Source organism: Bidens hawaiensis, unplaced genomic scaffold (assembly GCF_021521415.1).
Source record: "Bidens hawaiensis isolate Kalapana, Puna unplaced genomic scaffold, B.hawaiensis_p1.1 tig00023611_1, whole genome shotgun sequence".
NCBI classification, from domain to species: Eukaryota; Viridiplantae; Streptophyta; class Magnoliopsida; order Asterales; family Asteraceae; genus Bidens; species Bidens hawaiensis.
Genome location: NW_027493698.1, coordinates 148,433 through 170,549, shown reverse-complemented (window position 1 = coordinate 170,549; position 22,117 = coordinate 148,433). Strand labels below are relative to the sequence as shown.

At 36.7% G+C, this 22,117-nt stretch overlaps 1 protein-coding gene and 1 pseudogene across 1 annotated transcript; one reads left to right on the top strand and one right to left on the bottom strand.

Moving 5' to 3' along the window:
* Positions 1-246: 246 nt before the first annotated feature.
* On the top strand, positions 247-6,745 carry LOC143567713 (protein VARIATION IN COMPOUND TRIGGERED ROOT growth response-like). Its single transcript, XM_077054064.1, has 13 exons — positions 247-340; positions 452-699; positions 784-1,005; positions 1,357-1,581; positions 1,679-1,753; positions 2,173-2,348; positions 3,024-4,125; positions 4,205-4,273; positions 4,459-4,683; positions 4,771-5,505; positions 5,600-6,173; positions 6,259-6,356; positions 6,434-6,745. Exons 1-13 carry the CDS (start codon positions 247-249, stop codon positions 6,743-6,745), a joined length of 4,155 nt encoding a protein of 1,384 aa, XP_076910179.1.
* A 366-nt stretch (positions 6,746-7,111) lies between these two features.
* Positions 7,112-14,136, bottom strand: LOC143567723 (uncharacterized; annotated as a pseudogene).
* Positions 14,137-22,117: the final 7,981 nt, after the last annotated feature.

Sequence of the window (22,117 nt, the reverse complement as noted above, 5' to 3'; positions counted from 1 at the left end):
ATCCGCCAATGGTTACCGCTAATACATTGTCTGATGACAAGAGTGATAATGACGAGGATGATTTTGAGTACGACACGGAGGGATCGGAGGCAGACACTGAAGAATCCGAGGGAGAGTTTGATTAAAATAATAGTTGTAATTTGTATTTGTATGTGGTTATAAGAAAACTTTGTATTTTTATGTAGCAATAGAAAACTTGAATCGTATTTATATATTTGTATTGCATATCTTATAACTTTTCAGATCATGGCGGACGTCATACCTCGAGGACATGGCGGCGATGGTGCCGAGGATCCGCCACCTCCAGGTGGTTTTCGGCGAGGTGTTCACGAGGAGGGTGGTAAGGGTTATAATAATTTATTTATTTACTATATTTTATTCATTTATTATAAATACATATATTGTTATATTTATACATGTTGTGACTAATAAATTTTAATTGTATTTGTAGCTTTACCTCCTCGACGTAAGGGACAAGGTCCTGCCAAAAATAAGAAATTGGCAGCTGCATACAAGAAAAATGGGGGGCCTTTGTCTCTCATATTTGACAGAAGTGCTACATTCATTCCGATTGGTGAGGTTGCCTACATGTTTATTCGCGAGGTAGGAATATACATGGGAAGGAACATCGCCTTTGACAAGGAAAGTTGGGCGAATGTGTCTGAAGCGGAGAAAAATGCTTTGTTCGAGCATCTTGGTGTAAGTGATTTGTTAATTTGAATATTCTTCATTTAATTATTTGTCTTTTACTTAATTAACTAGTTTCTTTTAATTGCTTCCTAGCGATACTTCAATTTACAAAAGATAGAGCAAGATCCACAAAAAAATCTGTTAAAGGGTGGCATTGACTTTGTGATCTCAAAGCGATATAGAGATCGAAAAAGCAAAGCAAAAGGCCATTATAAGGCTGTGGGTAGAAAGGCTAACATAGACTTAACAAAGAGCAAACCCCCCACGGAGATGAGTGAAGAAAACTGGAAGAAATCTGTCGACCGTTTCCAGACCGTATCACATGAAAACCGGTTGTCGGCCAACACAGCAAACCGACAAAGGCAGCAATACACAAACCGGGGGGGGGGGGGGGGGGGGACGGCATCCTATAGCAACTATGGCTACAAAAATGTAATGATTTATATTTTTACACACACATACAAAAATTATATATATATATATATTGTCTGCATATTAATATTTAATGTTATACAGCGCCTGAACGAGCTCCAAGTTTTTAAGAAAGCTCATTGTCGACGTGATGGCACTTTTGATAGTGAGGTGGCAGAGCGTCAATACATATGTATTTATTAAAGCATATTTTTCAAATATATTAACCATCTTTTGTGTTGTTGTAAAATATAGAATGAATTAAGAAGAGAGATCGAGGAGCAAACAGAGCCTAATAGCGAAGGCGAATTTGAAGAAACTGATGAGGCGGTTTCAAATGCGGTTGGAATATTTGAAAAGGTGTTGGGTCGTCGACGCGGGTGTACGAGAGGTATTGGGCCTAAACCTTCTATAGCCACATCTTCGAGTGTCGCGGATCAATGTGATAAGGAGCCGACACCACAGCCATTCTTTACACTGGTAAAAAAATATATATATTTTTTATCTTGGTAATTTGGTTTAGGTAATTTTGACCCATACATGTTAGTAATTAATTATTCTTTTTACTTATAGGCAGACTAGATCGAATTTTAGCGACCCGGAGTTTCTAGCTCGTATGTCACAACATAATGCCTCGGCCTCATCGAACAAGGTATCAAGGAATCATGATGATCTATTCGACCAAGACGACATGGATGAGGAAGAATGAGAGTATTTTGGACGATGTTTTGTCTAGACGATTGTTATGTTTAATACGGTTGTTTTCGTGTTTTATCTTAACTACTTAGACGATGTTTTATGTTTATGATATATGCGTATGAAATTTTTTGGATTTGTATTGTTTTGAAAATCTGGAAATTATCATGAAATGCAGGACAATGGGTCAGGAAAGGAACCGAAAATAGAGTAGTGCTGGACAGCATGGCTGCTACTATTAGCGGCGACATTTGACTATTAGCAGCGACATATGTCGCCACTAAAACCCTGTATATTAGCGGCAAAATATATTATTAGCGGCGACAAAGTATTAGCGGGCGACTACACTTATCAGCGGCGACTTGTGAGTATTAGCGACAAATTATCACCCGGAATGCAACCATTTTATCACCCGCGGATGTCAGGAAACAAAAAGGAAGCTTTCACATTGAAGTCAAACCAGCTTGTTCTAGGTGGACGCATGACAAGGTCTTCCTTTGGAAGAGAGCTCTTGTGGAGGTTGCCAATTTCTCCGGCTTCACTATTTCAGGGTATCATCATGTTTAATCTATTCACTTTTATAATATTGTAATTGAATCTATTAGAGACAGTTGATCCTAGTTAACTTAAATTTAGTGGTAGTTAGTAGGGGTGCAAACAAGCTGAGCTACTCGTTAAAAAGCTCGATCAGGCCAAGCTTCACTTATTGAGCTCTAGCCGGCCCGCGAGCCTAAACGAGCCTGCCATTTATATAATTTTTTAAAATATATATTTAATAATAATTAATTAATATATATATATATATAATGTAATGAAAAATAAATAAAATAACTAAATAATATATATATTTTTTATACATAAAATTATAATAGAAAATAAAAATAATTATAATCATATAAAAAATAATTGAAAAATAGTAAATGAGCAGAACCCGAGTCGAGCTCTACCTTGAGAATCTACTCACGAGCCGAGCTCGAGCTTGAGCTCTGTGTAAGTTAAACGAGCCGAGCTCGGCTCGGCTCGTTTGCACCCTTAGTAGTCAGATTCTGTTATGTTGTTAGTTAGTTATGCATGGTTATGTTTTTTTTTCTTTGGCAAACTTTAATGGTAATTTACTAACATTTAGTACTTCACATTTCAGCGTTTAGTTTATCTTTAGGATATTTATACAAGGTAGTGGCGAATCTCCAAATTTCGTCTCATGAGTTTTTTTCTTCTTCTTGCAGTCCTGAAACAAGCGTTTTGAAGGAGATTGTTGACACAATTTATGATAAGTTGGATCGCAAAGAAGTTCATCTTCCACTCCATACAATAGGGATGGCAACTCGCTATAACGAGATCAATTCATGGTTAGTTGAGTGCAATCTTGAATTCTTAGCAATTTATGGTATGGGTGGAAGTGGCAAGACAACATTGGCTACACATATTTTCAATTCATGTCGGAGATCTTTTGAATATGTGAGTTTTATTGAAGACATTGGTACTAGATGTAAAGGACCCAATGATTTACTTAAAGTACAAGAACAACTTCTTAAAGATATTTTAGGGGGGAGAAAGAGAAAAATACCGGGTGTGTCTCGGGGCATGTGTATGATTGAAGAAGCCTTGCAAATGAATAAGACACTAATTGTTCTGGATGACATTCTTGAATATAGTCAGTTAGTGGCTTTACTTGGAACCGGGAAGATTAATGCGCAAAGCAAGATTATAATTACAACCAGGGAAAATACAGATAACTGGTTTAACTTGTCATGTTGGAAGTGTCAAAATAATCAAATGAGTCTATTAAATCATGATGAGTCATTAGAGCTTTTAAGTCGTCATGCATTTGGTTCCAAAGTTCCCAATGAGGATTACGTGTGGCTTGTACAAGAGGCAGCCCGACTCTGTGAAGGAAACCCACTAGCTCTTGAAGTGTTGGGTTCGTCTCTGTTCAAGAACGATACAGTCCCATATTGGGAAAGTTTGTTGAGTTTATTTGAAAAAGATATCGATTCTCGAATTCAAGGTGTACTCATAAGAAGCTACATGTCATTGCCAATTGATACTCTGAAGGAGTTGTTTTTGCATATTGCATGTTTCTTTATTGGCATAGACATGGATTATGTGGTAAAGATATTGGAGCCCGATTACTCAGCAACATTCGGGATCAAAACCTTAATTGACAGATGCCTTCTTTCTGTTTCTCCAAACAAAAAGCTCATGATGCATAGATTGCTTCAAAAGATGGGGAAAAACATTGTCCGTCAAGAATCAGCAAATCTCCCCGCAAAGCGCAGTAGGGTGTGGCTTAGTAGGGACTCTTATAAGATATTGAGCAAAGGACAGGTAAGATGCTTCGTGCCATTATGCCAGCTACTTTTAATTTTAGGCGCTCTAAAGTTTCTTATGTTTTCCTTAATTTTAGGGTTCAGAAACGGTAAAGGGTTTAGCACTTGACATGAAAATGCTGCAGAAAGAGGATTTTGCATTTACGGTAATTAATAATATACATTGCGTGAAACTCTCATTTTGGCTATTCACCTTATATGTTTTCTGGTTCTTTTATATTTGAAAATGAAGTAAAAAGGAAGATGAAAAAGGTGAACAAAGTCATCTTGAAAAAGTTCTTTTCTAGGTTTATTAGAGGCCGGACTAACCCTCTTCATGCTAAATTTGCAGCCATCACAACTTAAAACAGATGCACTTAAAAATATGGATAACCTGAAGTTGCTCCAGCTAAATTTTGTGCAACTCGATGGAACCTATGAGAACTTTTCTGAAGATTTAAAATGGCTCTGTTGGCTTGGATTTCATTTAAGTGCCATACCCTCTGACTTATACATGAGAAACTTGGTGGCTATAGATATGAGCTATAGCCACTTGGAAGTATTTGAACCCCCTACGGTAGTGAATCCGATATCTTCTTTTTGTTGCTTCTTGGTTTCTCATGGTCTTTATGAAACTTTACGCTGCTAAAATCTTTTGCAACAGGCTATTCACTCATTGAAGATTCTTAATCTTAAAGACTCGCACAAACTAATTGAAATCCTCAACATCATCAGGATCCCTAATCTTGAGACGTTAATTCTTTGGAACTGCTACGGTTTGGTTAATGTTTGTAAAACCATTACATGCCTTAAAAGGCTTGTATTATTAAACATGACAGGGTGTAGACAACTATTTAGGTGCGTAAAGCTGTTAGCAGGTTCTACTTCTGGTGGAGTTGCGATAGAACAACCTCTTTTTTCCTTCCCATTTTCATTAAATCGGTTATTCCTCAAAGACTGCCATCTTGAATGTACTGATTCTTTTCCTTTAAGTTTCAGTGTTCAACCAGTTTTGCAGTATTTGAATTTAGGCAATAGTCTATTTGAGTTCTTGCCTTGCTATACTCATCTTGATAATCTTCGGGTCCTTGACCTGAGTTTTTGCTCCAGACTCAAATGTCTTTTGCGTCTCCCTGATACACTCGCAGAATTGTATGTATACGATTGTCAATTACTAGAAAGAATAACTTTCCAATCACCTCGATTCACTTTGCAAGAGTTTGGTTATGAAGGTTGTATTAATTTATATGAAATTGAAGGCTTTATCAAATTGATTCCAATAGCTAAACTAGATGAAAGTGATTTGGGACACATGAACTGGCTAAAAGAATACCAAAATCTTGAGTTGGGCCTTGTTGGTGATTATGAGCTCACGGTAGGCAGAAGTTGGCATATCCAGGTTCGTTACTTCACATCATTAATATATATTTATATCTTTCGCAAACTAAACTAATCATATAGAATTATTGAGCCCTTTTGTTTGCGTGTCACAGATGTTGTATGAATTCAATATTATAAGCACATCTCTGCCAGATATAAAGGATCCAAATATGACACCTAAGTATATATCAAAATCATCTTCTTTGTCTTTTGATGTGCCTCCGTGTCCACAAAATAAGAGGCTTAAAGGAATTAATGTAACTTTCAAGTATGCAATATCAGGTAATGATTGGGCGTGGTTCTGTAAAATCGGTGCAACTAATCGTGTTGATTTGATGTACAACCCCATAGTCTTTGGAAAACCTGATTTTGGTAAAGAATGTATTTGGTTAAGCTATTGGCCAATTGGAAACAAACTGAAGGTTGGAGATACTATTCGTGTCTCTATTGTTGTGCTGAGTGGATTGGAGGTGCATGAATGTGGTGTGAGTATTGTATACTCTGATGAGGAAACCTTGGAAGATAACATGGGATGGGAGGAAGCTATAGGAGATGATTTGTCTAGATTTGAACTAAGCACAAGAGGGTATTATCTTTGTCGGCGTGATTTCTTTGAGTTAACGGAGGTTGGTCGACTAACTCTTGATTGGTTTAGGATTTTAGTTGGTGATACCATTGACTACAGCGGTAAGCTAGTTCTTTGTGTTTGTATTTAAATAAATGTAAGCTCAAACTGAGGGTTCTTGTATCGTTTGTTTTAATGTTATAATAGAGATAAGAGGATGGAGAAAGACGGGTCGCCCGAAACAGGTGAATTCATCATTTACAGAGTTGAAGACTGTTAGATGTATTATTGATGGTCCTCAATTGGTAAGTTAGCTCTGTTACAAACTCAATAAAATCTTTATCAAGTTTAATATTCTTTATGATAATTGATAAACGAACAGGAGGACATTTACAATATCACAGAGATGTCCAAATCATCTATTGATGATAAATCCGTGGCGCTCACATCAAGCTTGATAAAGGGGAAAATGAAATCTGGCACTGGATTTGAGGAAACATTAATAGAGGTAAGTGAAAATGATCAAATTCAGAAGAGAATGGTTCATAAAGAGATTGAAAGAAACAGGAGACAAAAAATGGCCAAACTTTATGCTTCGCTTAGAGATTTACTTCCACTTGAATTCATCAAGGTGAACTGGTTTGATCTATTCTTTTCAACTTACTTGCTTTTGGTGTTAAATCTTAAAAGCTAAACATGTTAAATAAAACCTTTTCTGATTTTGGTTTCTAATTAGGGAAATCGTTCGATATCGGATAATATAGACCAAGCAGTGCATTTCCGCTAACCAACAACACGGATTGATCCGAGTAAATTTAGAGGACCAACAAATACATTTGAAAATAAAAAATAAAAAGATATTATTAAATGAAATTCTCAGAACTCCACATAATATATCTTATCATGAATCAAACGAACTTGACAGAATACAATTAAACTTCCTTAGACTCACCTTTAGACATAGCAAATACGAACTAAAATCTGCAAAAAGACTAGCACAAATGAATACGGTCCAAAACAGCTACACTACAAACAACATGATGCATATCTACCCTAGTTTTCAAATTTTAATTACAAAATTTGACTGACTATTCGCTACCAAGGCTAATCTTTGTTGCAACATAGACAGATCGATCAATGCCAGATCACTTGCCTGCAATAATAATGAAAACCTTCAACATTTAATGACATTTAACCAAAGATCTATAAATTGGTTTACATGGTACCTCGGTCTGAATAGAGTGCAATAAACGATCATTTACTTTGGTTACATTGTAGCTTGTGACATTAAGACCATCTTCAACAAGAGTGTTTAATACCCTAGAAAGCATGAATCCGTCCTCTATCAAACAACTACTGATTAAAATCTCGATTCCTCCATTACAGAAGCTGACCGAAACCGTGTTAGGGAGGTTATTTGTCGAGTTTTCATGGGTGCTTGAATATTTTTTGAGCTGATCTCTTTTCACACTAAGGTCTTTAACTTTTTCCTTCATTTGATTGATGTAATGCACTGCTTGGTCTATATTATCCGATATCGAACGATTTCCCTAATTAGAAACCAAAATCAGAAAAGGTTTTATTTAACATGTTTAGCTTTTAAGATTTAACACCAAAAGCAAGTAAGTTGAAAAGAATAGATCAAACCAGTTCACCTTGATGAATTCAAGTGGAAGTAAATCTCTAAGCGAAGCATAAAGTTTGGCCATTTTTTGTCTCCTGTTTCTTTCAATCTCTTTATGAACCATTCTCTTCTGAATTTGATCATTTTCACTTACCTCTATTAATGTTTCCTCAAATCCAGTGCCAGATTTCATTTTCCCCTTTATCAAGCTTGATGTGAGCGCCACGGATTTATCATCAATAGATGATTTGGACATCTCTGTGATATTGTAAATGTCCTCCTGTTCGTTTATCAATTATCATAAAGAATATTAAACTTGATAAAGATTTTATTGAGTTTGTAACAGAGCTAACTTACCAATTGAGGACCATCAATAATACATCTAACAGTCTTCAACTCTGTAAATGATGAATTCACCTGTTTCGGGCGACCCGTCTTTCTCCATCCTCTTATCTCTATTATAACATTAAAACAAACGATACAAGAACCCTCAGTTTGAGCTTACATTTATTTAAATACAAACACAAAGAACTAGCTTACCGCTGTAGTCAATGGTATCACCAACTAAAATCCTAAACCAATCAAGAGTTAGTCGACCAACCTCCGTTAACTCAAAGAAATCACGCCGACAAAGATAATACCCTCTTGTGCTTAGTTCAAATCTAGACAAATCATCTCCTATAGCTTCCTCCCATCCCATGTTATCTTCCAAGGTTTCCTCATCAGAGTATACAATACTCACACCACATTCATGCACCTCCAATCCACTCAGCACAACAATAGAGACACGAATAGTATCTCCAACCTTCAGTTTGTTTCCAATTGGCCAATAGCTTAACCAAATACATTCTTTACCAAAATCAGGTTTTCCAAAGACTATGGGGTTGTACATCAAATCAACACGATTAGTTGCACCGATTTTACAGAACCACGCCCAATCATTACCTGATATTGCATACTTGAAAGTTACATTAATTCCTTTAAGCCTCTTATTTTGTGGACACGGAGGCACATCAAAAGACAAAGAAGATGATTTTGATATATACTTAGGTGTCATATTTGGATCCTTTATATCTGGCAGAGATGTGCTTATAATATTGAATTCATACAACATCTGTGACACGCAAACAAAAGGGCTCAATAATTCTATATGATTAGTTTAGTTTGCGAAAGATATAAATATATATTAATGATGTGAAGTAACGAACCTGGATATGCCAACTTCTGCCTACCGTGAGCTCATAATCACCAACAAGGCCCAACTCAAGATTTTGGTATTCTTTTAGCCAGTTCATGTGTCCCAAATCACTTTCATCTAGTTTAGCTATTGGAATCAATTTGATAAAGCCTTCAATTTCATATAAATTAATACAACCTTCATAACCAAACTCTTGCAAAGTGAATCGAGGTGATTGGAAAGTTATTCTTTCTAGTAATTGACAATCGTATACATACAATTCTGCGAGTGTATCAGGGAGACGCAAAAGACATTTGAGTCTGGAGCAAAAACTCAGGTCAAGGACCCGAAGATTATCAAGATGAGTATAGCAAGGCAAGAACTCAAATAGACTATTGCCTAAATTCAAATACTGCAAAACTGGTTGAACACTGAAACTTAAAGGAAAAGAATCAGTACATTCAAGATGGCGGTCTTTGAGGAATAACCGATTTAATGAAAATGGGAAGGAAAAAAGAGGTTGTTCTATCGCAACTCCACCAGAAGTAGAACCTGCTAACAGCTTTACGCACCTAAATAGTTGTCTACACCCTGTCATGTTTAATAATACAAGCCTTTTAAGGCATGTAATGGTTTTACAAACATTAACCAAACCGTAGCAGTTCCAAAGAATTAACGTCTCAAGATTAGGGATCCTGATGATGTTGAGGATTTCAATTAGTTTGTACGAGTCTTTAAGATTAAGAATCTTCAATGAGTGAATAGCCTGTTGCAAAAGATTTTAGCAGCGTAAAGTTTCATAAAGACCATGAGAAACCAAGAAGCAACAAAAAGAAGATATCGGATTCACTACCGTAGGGGGTTCAAATACTTCCAAGTGGCTATAGCTCATATCTATAGCCACCAAGTTTCTCATGTATAAGTCAGAGGGTATGGCACTTAAATGAAATCCAAGCCAACAGAGCCATTTTAAATCTTCAGAAAAGTTCTCATAGGTTCCATCGAGTTGCACAAAATTTAGCTGGAGCAACTTCAGGTTATCCATATTTTTAAGTGCATCTGTTTTAAGTTGTGATGGCTGCAAATTTAGCATGAAGAGGGTTAGTCCAGCCTCTAATAAACCTAGAAAAGAACTTTTTCAAGATGACTTTGTTCACCTTTTTCATCTTCCTTTTTACTTCATTTTCAAATATAAAAGAACCAGAAAACATATAAGGTGAATAGCCAAAATGAGAGTTTCACGCAATGTATATTATTAATTACCGTAAATGCAAAATCCTCTTTCTGCAGCATTTTCATGTCAAGTGCTAAACCCTTTACCGTTTCTGAACACTAAAATTAAGGAAAACATAAGAAACTTTAGAGCGCCTAAAATTAAAAGTAGCTGGCATAATGGCACGAAGCATCTTACCTGTCCTTTGCTCAATATCTTATAAGAGTCCCTACTAAGCCACACCCTACTGCGCTTTGCGGGGAGATTTGCTGATTCTTGACGGACAATGTTTTTCCCCATCTTTTGAAGCAATCTATGCATCATGAGCTTTTTGTTTGGAGAAACAGAAAGAAGGCATCTGTCAATTAAGGTTTTGATCCCGAATGTTGCTGAGTAATCGGGCTCCAATATCTTTACCACATAATCCATGTCTATGCCAATAAAGAAACATGCAATATGCAAAAACAACTCCTTCAGAGTATCAATTGGCAATGACATGTAGCTTCTTATGAGTACACCTTGAATTCGAGAATCGATATCTTTTTCAAATAAACTCAACAAACTTTCCCAATATGGGACTGTATCGTTCTTGAACAGAGACGAACCCAACACTTCAAGAGCTAGTGGGTTTCCTTCACAGAGTCGGGCTGCCTCTTGTACAAGCCACACGTAATCCTCATTGGGAACTTTGGAACCAAATGCATGACGACTTAAAAGCTCTAATGACTCATCATGATTTAATAGACTCATTTGATTATTTTGACACTTCCAACATGACAAGTTAAACCAGTTATCTGTATTTTCCCTGGTTGTAATTATAATCTTGCTTTGCGCATTAATCTTCCCGGTTCCAAGTAAAGCCACTAACTGACTATATTCAAGAATGTCATCCAGAACAATTAGTGTCTTATTCATTTGCAAGGCTTCTTCAATCATACACATGCCCCGAGACACACCCGGTATTTATCTCTTTCTCCCCCCTAAAATATCTTTAAGAAGTTGTTCTTGTACTTTAAGTAAATCATTGGGTCCTTTACATCTAGTACCAATGTCTTCAATAAAACTCACATATTCAAAAGATCTCCGACATGAATTGAATATATGTGTAGCCAATGTTGTCTTGCCACTTCCACCCATACCATAAATTGCTAAGAATTCAAGATTGCACTCAACTAACCATGAATTGATCTCGTTATAGCGAGTTGCCATCCCTATTGTATGGAGTGGAAGATGAACTTCTTTGCGATCCAACTTATCATAAATTGTGTCAACAATCTCCTTCAAAACGCTTGTTTCAGGACTGCAAGAAGAAGAAAAAAACTCATGAGACGAAATTTGGAGATTCGCCACTACCTTGTATAAATATCCTAAAGATAAACTAAACGCTGAAATGTGAAGTACCAAATGTTAGTAAATTACCATTAAAGTTTGCCAAAGAAAAAAAAACATAACCATGCATAACTAACTAACAACATAACAGAATCTGACTACTAAGGGTGCAAACGAGCCGAGCCGAGCTCGGCTCGTTTAACTTACACAGAGCTCAAGCTCGAGCTCGGCTCGTGAGTAGATTCTCAAGGTAGAGCTCGACTCGGGTTCTGCTCATTTACTATTTTTCAATTATTTTTTATATGATTATAATTATTTTTATTTTCTATTATAATTTTATGTATAAAAAATATATATATTATTTAGTTATTTTATTTATTTTTCATTACATTATATATATATATATATTAATTAATTATTATTAAATATATATTTTAAAAAATTATATAAATGGCAGGCTCGTTTAGGCTCGCGGGCCGGCTAGAGCTCAATAAGTGAAGCTTGGCCTGATCGAGCTTTTTAACGAGTAGCTCAGCTTGTTTGCACCCCTACTAACTACCACTAAATTTAAGTTAACTAGGATCAACTGTCTCTAATAGATTCAATTACAATATTATAAAAGTGAATAGATTAAACATGATGATACCCTGAAATAGTGAAGCCGGAGAAATTGGCAACCTCCACAAGAGCTCTCTTCCAAAGGAAGACCTTGTCATGCGTCCACCTAGAACAAGCTGGTTTGACTTCAATGTGAAAGCTTCCTTTTTGTTTCCTGACATCCGCGGGTGATAAAATGGTTGCATTCCGGGTGATAATTTGTCGCTAATACTCACAAGTCGCCGCTGATAAGTGTAGTCGCCCGCTAATACTTTGTCGCCGCTAATAATATATTTTGCCGCTAATATACAGGGTTTTAGTGGCGACATATGTCGCTGCTAATAGTCAAATGTCGCCGCTAATAGTAGCAGCCATGCTGTCCAGCACTACTCTATTTTCGGTTCCTTTCCTGACCCATTGTCCTGCATTTCATGATAATTTTCAGATTTTCAAAACAATACAAATCCAAAAAATTTCATACGCATATATCATAAACATAAAACATCGTCTAAGTAGTTAAGATAAAACACGAAAACAACCGTATTAAACATAACAATCGTCTAGACAAAACATCGTCCAAAATACTCTCATTCTTCCTCATCCATGTCGTCTTGGTAGAATAGATCATCATGATTCCTTGATACCTTGTTCGATGAGGCCGAGGCATTATGTTGTGACATACGAGCTAGAAACTCCGGGTCGCTAAAATTCGATCTAGTTGAGCATATAAGTAAAAAGAATAATTAATTACTAACATGTATGGGTCAAAATTACCTAAACCAAATTACCAAGATAAAAAATATATATATTTTTTTACCAGTGTAAAGAATGGCTGTGGTGTCGGCTCCTTATCACATTGATCCGCGACACTCGAAGATGTGGCTATAGAAGGTTTAGGCCCAATACCTCTCGTACACCCGCGTCGACGACCCAACACCTTTTCAAATATTCCAACCGCATTTGAAACTGCCTCATCAGTTTCTTCAAATTCGCCTTCGCTATTAGGCTCTGTTTGCTCCTCGATCTCTCTTCTTAATTCATTCTATATTTTACAACAACACAAAAGATGGTTAATATATTTGAAAAATATAATTTAATAAATACATATGTATTGACGCTCTGCCACCTCACTATCAAAAGTGCCATCACGTCGACAATGAGCTTTCTTAAAAACTTGGAGCTCGTTCAGGCGCTGTATAACATTAAATATTAATATGCAGACAATATATATATATATATAATTTTTGTATGTGTGTGTAAAAATATAAATCATTACATTTTTGTAGCCATAGTTGCTATAGGATGCCGTCCCCCCCCCCCCCGGTTTGTGTATTGCTGCTTTTGTCGGTTTGCTGTGTTGGCCGACAACCGGTTTTCATGTGATACGGTCTGGAAACGGTCGACAGATTTCTTCCAGTTTTCTTCACTCATCTCCGTAGGGGGTTTGCTCTTTGTTAAGTCTATGTTAGCCTTTCTACCCACAGCCTTATAATGGCCTTTTGCTTTGCTTTTTCGATCTCTATATCGCTTTGAGATCACAAAGTCAATGCCACCCTTTAACAGATTTTTTTGTGGATCTTGCTCTATCTTTTGTAAATTGAAGTATCGCTAGGAAGCAATTAAAAGAAACTAGTTAATTAAGTAAAAGACAAATAATTAAATGAAGAATATTCAAATTAACAAATCACTTACACCAAGATGCTCGAACAAAGCATTTTTCTCCGCTTCAGACACATTCGCCCAACTTTCCTTGTCAAAGGCGATGTTCCTCCCCATGTATATTCCTACCTCGCGAATAAACATGTAGGCAACCTCACCAATCGGAATGAATGTAGCACTTCTGTCAAATATGAGAGACAAAGGCCCCCCATTTTTCTTGTATGCAGCTGCCAATTTCTTATTTTTGGCAGGACCTTGTCCCTTACGTCGAGGAGGTAAAGCTACAAATACAATTAAAATTTATTAGTCACAACATGTATAAATATAACAATATATGTATTTATAATAAATGAATAAAATATAGTAAATAAATAAATTATTATAACCCTTACCACCCTCCTCGTGAACACCTCGCCGAAAACCACCTGGAGGTGGCGGATCCTCGGCACCATCGCCGCCATGTCCTCGAGGTATGACGTCCGCCATGATCTGAAAAGTTATAAGATATGCAATACAAATATATAAATACGATTCAAGTTTTCTATTGCTACATAAAAATACAAAGTTTTCTTATAACCACATACAAATACAAATTACAACTATTATTTTAATCAAACTCTCCCTCGGATTCTTCAGTGTCTGCCTCCGATCCCTCCGTGTCGTACTCAAAATCATCCTCGTCATTATCACTCTTGTCATCAGACAATGTATTAGCGGTAACCATTGGCGGATTAACTTCACTTGACTTCTCACCCACAGTGACATGAGAAGACGTGTTTAACAAGTATTGAGTAAAGTCAATGGAAAGTAAACAATTAGATGAAGAATTGTTATAAATAACGTCAAGATCTTCTACTAAGTCACAATCAACATTTTGAGCATTTTCAATGCGGCCATCGTTTAATGTAGGTAGATCCCAAATTTTTCGATGATTAACATTCTCGACAACCCATCGGTGGTTATTATTTTGGTTTCCTCGACAAGGTTCTTGAATGTAAAACACTTGTTTGACTTGCGAAGCAAATATGAGTTGATCTTCTTTGTCCCATTCGTGCTCTGTGTTGATACTGGTGATATTATTATCATGTCTAACACCCCTTCGAGTATCAAACCACTTGCACCGAAATAGGACAGTTGAATACCCATTTCCATAGCACAACTCAATGATCTCTTCTACTTGGCCATAGTATTTCTCATGGTTCACTCCTTCTGCTAGAACCCCGGAGTTTTGTGTTGTTCATTCTACGTCACGACCACGCACCATAAACCGAACACCGTTGACTATGCAAGCACTGTAAGTAAAGGCATTTATTTCCGCACCCATTGAAAGAGCATACAACTCTGGGTGGAATTTAGGAGAATTTTGTACTTTCATCGAATATAACTAACAAATATAGAATAATATGCATTACTTCATCAGGTAAATGCATAACTAAATGAAAAGGGAAATACCTAACAGATTATATGGATTACCTTCTCGAGAAACCACTTCGGAAATTTAGTTTTAACGTCATCTTGGGGATGTTCATATTTGAATTCACTAAATCGACGACAAAAATATAGACCCAATAAGGAAAGAGAAAATACTTAACAGATTATAAAAAGTTAAAGAGATGAGCACTTACTTCATATAGTCCCTAACTTCTTGACAGCTATCGAGGACAAACCATTCAAAATTGAGCTTCTCGTTGATAGTAAGATATTTGATCTTCTTTGCGCTACCCGGGCGACATTTAGACTCAAACACCCACAACTTAGTTTTTTCGACAACGGCATCTTCGTTTCTGTCGGGGCGATTGAACCGAGTTTGAACATCTCGAAGATACATCGAACAAAATGATAGAGCCTCTTCAACAACATAACCTTCAGCTATAGAACCTTCAAGTCTTGCCTTGTTTCTGACATAATGTTTTAGTTTTTTCATATACCTTTCAAACGGATACATCCATCTCATACAGACTGGACCTCCACGAAGTGCTTCATCTGGTAAATGCAAAACTAAATGAACCATAATGTCAAAAAACGCTAGAGGATATATCAACTCTAACTTGCACAATATCAAAAGAATGGCTTTCTTTGCTTTCTTCATATCATCTGCCAACAGTGTTCTTGAACAAAGCTGCTTAAAGAATGTGCGAAGGTCTACTATAGGCGTATAAATATCTTTGGTCAAAAACCCTCGAACACCAATCGGTAACAAGCGTTGCATGAGAATATGACAATCATGAGATTTCAACCCAGTAATGTTAGAGTTGTTATCTATGACTCTCTTGGTGATATTAGATCCAAACCAATCCGGCAGTTTAACATCTTTTACAAATTGACAGAAAAGCCTTCGATCACCGACCTTTAATGAGTATTTTGGGTGGGGCCTATAAAACTTGTTACCCTTTCGTTCCAACCATTGTGTTCTTTGAATATTTAGATTTTTCAAGTCGACTTGTGCATTTGCCGTGTCTTTGGTTTTATCGTTCATTAGAAGAGTACCCAGTAAACTATCGCACACATTTTTTCTTAAATGCGTTACATCTAAGTTGTGCTTCAGCTGGAGAGAGGACCAATACTCAAGTTCAAAAAATATGCTTCGTTTGTTCCAGTTCAACTCGAAATCCTCTCGCTTTCTCTTAACACCTATAAAATTGGGATGCTGGCCCGGTACACGATAGAGTAGACGACTGGGTTGATCTTCTATGTCAGCTGCACTAAATTGTTTCGGAGGGGATCTTGTCTCGGGCTCTCCGTTAAAGTCCAAACGTTTTCTCCACGCATGGTTAGCGTGTAAGAATCGGCGGTGACCGACATATACGACTTTATTTGTTACATGCATTGAAGGAGTGTCTTCATTACAAGTCGGGCATGCCTTGTAGCCCTGCCCGCTCCAACCAGATAGACTACTACGAGCTGGAAAGTCGTTTATGGTCCATAATAGCACCGCCTTCATTGTGAAGAATGTGTTTATCACTGCGTCTTTAGTACGTACGCCTTCTTGCCCCAAATGCTTAAGCTCACACACCAAGGGCTTAAGGAAAACGCCCATGTCCTTTCTGGGTGATTTAGGGCCAGGAATTAAAAAGGATAACATGAATGAGGATTCTTTCATGCATAGCCATGGAGCCAAATTGTATGTGGTGAGTACAACTGGCCACGTGCTATGAGCCAAAGACATGTTACCAAACGGATTGAAACCGTCAGCTGCAAGCCCTAGGCGAACATTTCGGGGTTCCCTCGAGAAATTAAGGTACTTTTTATCAAATTCTTTCCATGAAGATCCATCGACAGGATGACGCATTGTACCATCTTCTGATCGTCTGGTACAGTGCCATATCATTTCTTTTGCCGTGTGCCTCGAACAAAACAAACGTCTTAGTCTGGGGGTCAAAGGAAAGTATCGTGAGGTACCTTTTTGCCTTTTGTTTTTGTATCAATCCACCGACTCTCGTTACAAACAGGACAATTCTGCAACGATTGGTGTTCTGCCCAGAAGAGCACAGTCATTTTTGCACACATCTATCGACTCATACCCCATGCCAATATTCTTTAACGTCTTTTTCGCTTCATAATGCGAAGCGGGAATCTTGTTGCCTTATGGATGTGAAGATTGCAACAGCTCGAAGAGCTCATCAAGCGAACTATTAGTCATTTTGTTTTTCACCTTTATATGCAAAAGCTTTGCTAAAAAGTCGAGGGAAGAAAACTTGGTACAACTAGGATATAATTCTGACTAGGCTTCCTTTAACAACTCTTCAAAATCATCACGGACATCGCTACTGTCTGAACCCGAGTCCCTATCATCAACGTTGGTATCCTCTTCCCTACGCTCATTCATAACGTCTTCGATAACATCGGCCATATCGTTAGTCGGCGTAATCTCGTCTACAATCACAACTGGAGGAATTAAACTTTCGACATGATAGATCCACTCAGTGTACGTCCGACAAAAGCCATATGCACGCATATGACCTTTCATACTTTTGTAAGGAATTACTACAGAATTCTGACATTTTGCACATGCAAATCTTACATAGCCTCTGCTATCAACTTGGTTTTTACACATCTCGATAAAAGACTGGAGTCCTTGCTGATACTCAGTTGATCTAATGCTTGGATTGGTAATCCAATTTTTATCGGCGGACATGATCATACAGCTGAAACATAATTTAGGATTTCAAGCTACGGGAAAATATTAGAAGATTTTTTGGACGGCCGATTGAGTATTTACAAGGGTAGGCTTCTAAACCCACCTTTTGAATACTTTATCTCATATATGAATATGTATTACACGATTGTTTATTTAAGAAAAATTCGGCAGCATTTCCCCTTAGCTCCCAAGTGTGTGTGTGTGTGTGTATATATATACGAGGAGCAAAAGGAAAATGACAACCGAATCTTTCTAAAATAAACAATCATGTAATACACATTCACGTCCTAAATGAGATAAAGTATTCAAAAGGCAGTCCCAAAACGGGGACAACCCAAAATTGATTTCTAAATCAATTTTGGGCGGGTATTCTAAGTTTGTGATAATTAAAATGAGTCATTTTTACCTTTTAGTACCATTTAAAATGGTTGGTTCAATCTTTTATTTTTTTATATTAATTTCATTATACTAGTAATATTTGAATAATAAAATAATTAGTAAACTTTGGATGATTTTAACATGTTTGACTTGTCTCAAATATTCCTTCTTTTCAATAAGAATTAAAAGGCTCGGGATCGGGATATTTTATTATACGAGCTAACACACAAACCACCATTGTTTAAACACACAAATCAGTCCTAATTAACACCACAGATAAGTCTTAATTAACACCACAGATTGGCACCATTGCTTAAACACGCCAATTAGTCCTAATTAACATCACATATCAGTCCTAGCTAACACCTAGGGGTGCAAATGAGTCGAGCTACTCGAAATTGGCTTGTTAAAAAACACGATCGAGCCGAGCTTAATCAAGCCTGAGCCCGAGCTCGAGCCTAAAAGTATGCTCATTTAATAAACGAGCTCGAGCCCAAGCTTCACTTACCGAGCTTAAGCCGGCTCGCGAGCCTAAACGAGCCTGTCATTTATATATTTTTTTTAAAATATATTTAATAATTATTAATTAATATATATGATGTTATGAAAAAATAAAAAAAATAACTAAATAATATACGTTATTTTATACATAAAATTATAATAGAAAAAATGTATAAAAATAATAACAATTATAACAAAAATAGTTGATATATAGTAAACGACCCGAACTCGAGCTTGAAAATGTACTCATGAGCCGATCTCGAGCTTTTAAAATAGAGCTCGAAACGAGCCGAGCCTCGAGCTCTATGTAAGTTAAACGAGCTGAGCTCGGGCTCGGCTCAGCTAGTTTGCACCCTTATTTTCACCATTGTTTAAACACGCAAATCAGTTCTAATTAACACCATTGTTTCAACAGATCGGCAATTAAAACAGCAAAACCCCTAAAATTATAAATAAACACATCACATAAAACTGTTAAGATTGCAAATTATACCAGCAATTAAACCGGCGTGGTGGTAGCTTCAGAGTGGTGGCCGGTGTCGGAGGCAAAGTGAGCAGGAGTGGTGGCCGGCGTGGTGGTAGCGTCTGAGTGGTTGCTGAAGTGGTGGCTGGCGTCGGAGACAACGACGGTGCCAAGACAGCCGTAGTGGTGGCCGGAGACAACTACAGAGACAAAACAAAGTGAGATAAAGTGAAAAAAGGATGAAATTAAAGTGAAATAAACCTTACCGTAGTGGTGGCCGGAGACAGCGACGGAGCCAAGATAGCCAGCGACAACGATGGAGTGGTGGCCGACGATAAGGTCTGGAGACGAGAGAGAAGCTAGGGTGGAGCAAAAGAGAGGCAGGAATGGATTAATAATCCTGCGGGTTATCTTTTTGGTTATTAGCGGCGACTATATTGCAAAAAAACCCTAGCCGTTTGATCACAACAACTTTTAACGGCCCAGATTCGTTTCTAAAAACAAAAACGCGGATCATGACATGTCGCCGCTAGTACTTATGTCGCCGCTAATACGCAATTTTTTTGTAGTGTGTGTGTGTGTGTGTATATATATATATAAAAGGGAAGTATAGAATGAAAACTCACTTGAGTCGTGAAAACCCTATGTAACATCGTTTTTTTTTGTTTTTTTTATTTCACACATAATATATGATGTAACATTTAATACAAAACATCTAAAACTAAAAAAAATGTTTTGCTATTTTTTAACATTTTTTTACTAATTTTTATATATGTTTTCATGAGAGAGAAAAAATTATATTTATGTTTACATTTTTTATTTACTTTAATTATGGACCACAAGATTTAAACTTTAATTAAAAACATGTGGTTGAGAATGGGTTTCTAGAGTTTTCACAACTCAAGTGGTTTTTTATTTTAACCTTACCCTATATATATATAAATATATATATAAATATATATATATAGATATATATGTATGTATGTATGTATGTATGAGAGAGAGAGAAAAGTAGGGTGGCTCCACCAAAACGCCCCCTTACCGTTGGTCGTTCAAACACCGTCCCCACCCATACCGCTCCCCTATTACCGCCCCTCGGTGGTGTACGAAGCATTTACCACCACTTTGCCCCCACTAGACCGCCTATAATGAAGATTCTAAACGGCGACCATAATTTATATTTCCTAATTATCAAATTTACTAACAGACTTTAAGATAATAGGTAGCATGCATGAATCAAACAGATACTAGATTATTAAATGTTCTAATCATCATTATTTCTCCAAACACACTCTAATACGGATAATATAATATAACTTTATATTTAAAAGCAAAGCACCACTTCTTTCACTCCAAGTTCAACCTTTTGTTTGTTTTTTTTTTCACCTAAAAGAATAACTTTGATATCGTTCACCAACTTGTCAATCCCAATTATCCCAAGTGCCATATTTATGAAAATTTTATCATTTCTTGTTTTCCATATCAACCAACATGTGACCATTAAGATAGCTTATATAGCTTAAACAAAAAATGCTCATTTTAAAATGGTTAAATAGCATATACACAACGGTTTCAAAACTGTTTTAAACCACGCGTTGCAAAACATATTTAAAACGGTTCCCAGCCGGTGTATATATAGAAGACATTAAAACGGGTTGTAACCGATGTTTATTTTATTTAACAATGGGCCGTTAACTATTATAAACTCTTTATTTACAACAGGCTCTTAACCGATGTATAGAATGCAACACAACATGTTGCTAAATGGTGTTAATAAATTATTTACAACGAACCAACAACTGGTGTAAATAAGTATTTACAACAGGCAATTTTCCGGCGTTCTTTATAAATACAATGATTTAACAAAACCGGTGTATTTATGTTTTTACAACGGCCTTGTAACTGGTGCTTCCAATGTGTTTACGACGGAAAGATAACCGGTGTTTTCATTGGTTTTACAACGGAAAGGACATCTGGTATTTCTAATAGTTTCACGACAGAAGGACAGCCAGTGTTTCTAATGGTTTTGCAATGGAAAGGCACCCAGTGTTTTTATATATTTATTTTTTTTATATTTACAACGTTTGTGAACCGGTGTTTTTTATTATAAAAACGCTATTAAATCGTAACTTATATTGAAACTATGTACACTGGAGTATGTATTACAATGGGTACAAAATTAAAAGCATACAACAACCAAAATGTATACATATGTATGTCTGTATGAGAGAGAGAGAGAGAGAGTGTGTGAAAGTAGGGTTGCTCCACCAAAACACCCCTCTTACCGCCGGTCGTTCCAACACCATCCTCACCCTTACCGCTCCCCTATTACCGCCCCTCAACGGTGTACAAAGCCATTACCACCCCTTTGCCCCCACTATGCCGCCCATAGTGATGAGTCTAAACATCGACCATAATTTTTATTTCCTAATTATCAAATTTACTAACAGACTTCAAGATAATAGGTAGCATGCATGAATCAAATAGATATTAGATTGTTAAATGTTCTAATCATCATTATTTTGTTGATCAATTCTTCACGTATGTAATAGAAAACATGAATGTTATGATAAACTTATAACTAAAGCATACCTGTTATAGCAGAGAGAGAGTAGCCGTGGCTGATGAGAATGCTCTAGACGACATGATAGTCAGCTTGGTCGAGTTTCCCTTTATGATGTATATTAGTGATGGGGACTATGGTTCTTGAGAAAACCGAAAATGTGGAGAGAAAAGGTAGGTCACAAAATTCCTTATGAGGTTTAAGGTTTTGTTATTATAATGTTAATAAGTTTCTCCATATATTTATATACACCCAAGGGGAAACCCTTGATTAGCAAGAAAGGGTAATATGGTCCATCAACAATTACCTAGCTAATATAATAATAAGGTATTGGGTATGTGGTGACTAGCCTCGGTTTCATCCCGAGTTGAGAACCGAACCAAAAACCGAACTTTCGTTTAAAAGCTTTATTGTTAACTTTTTG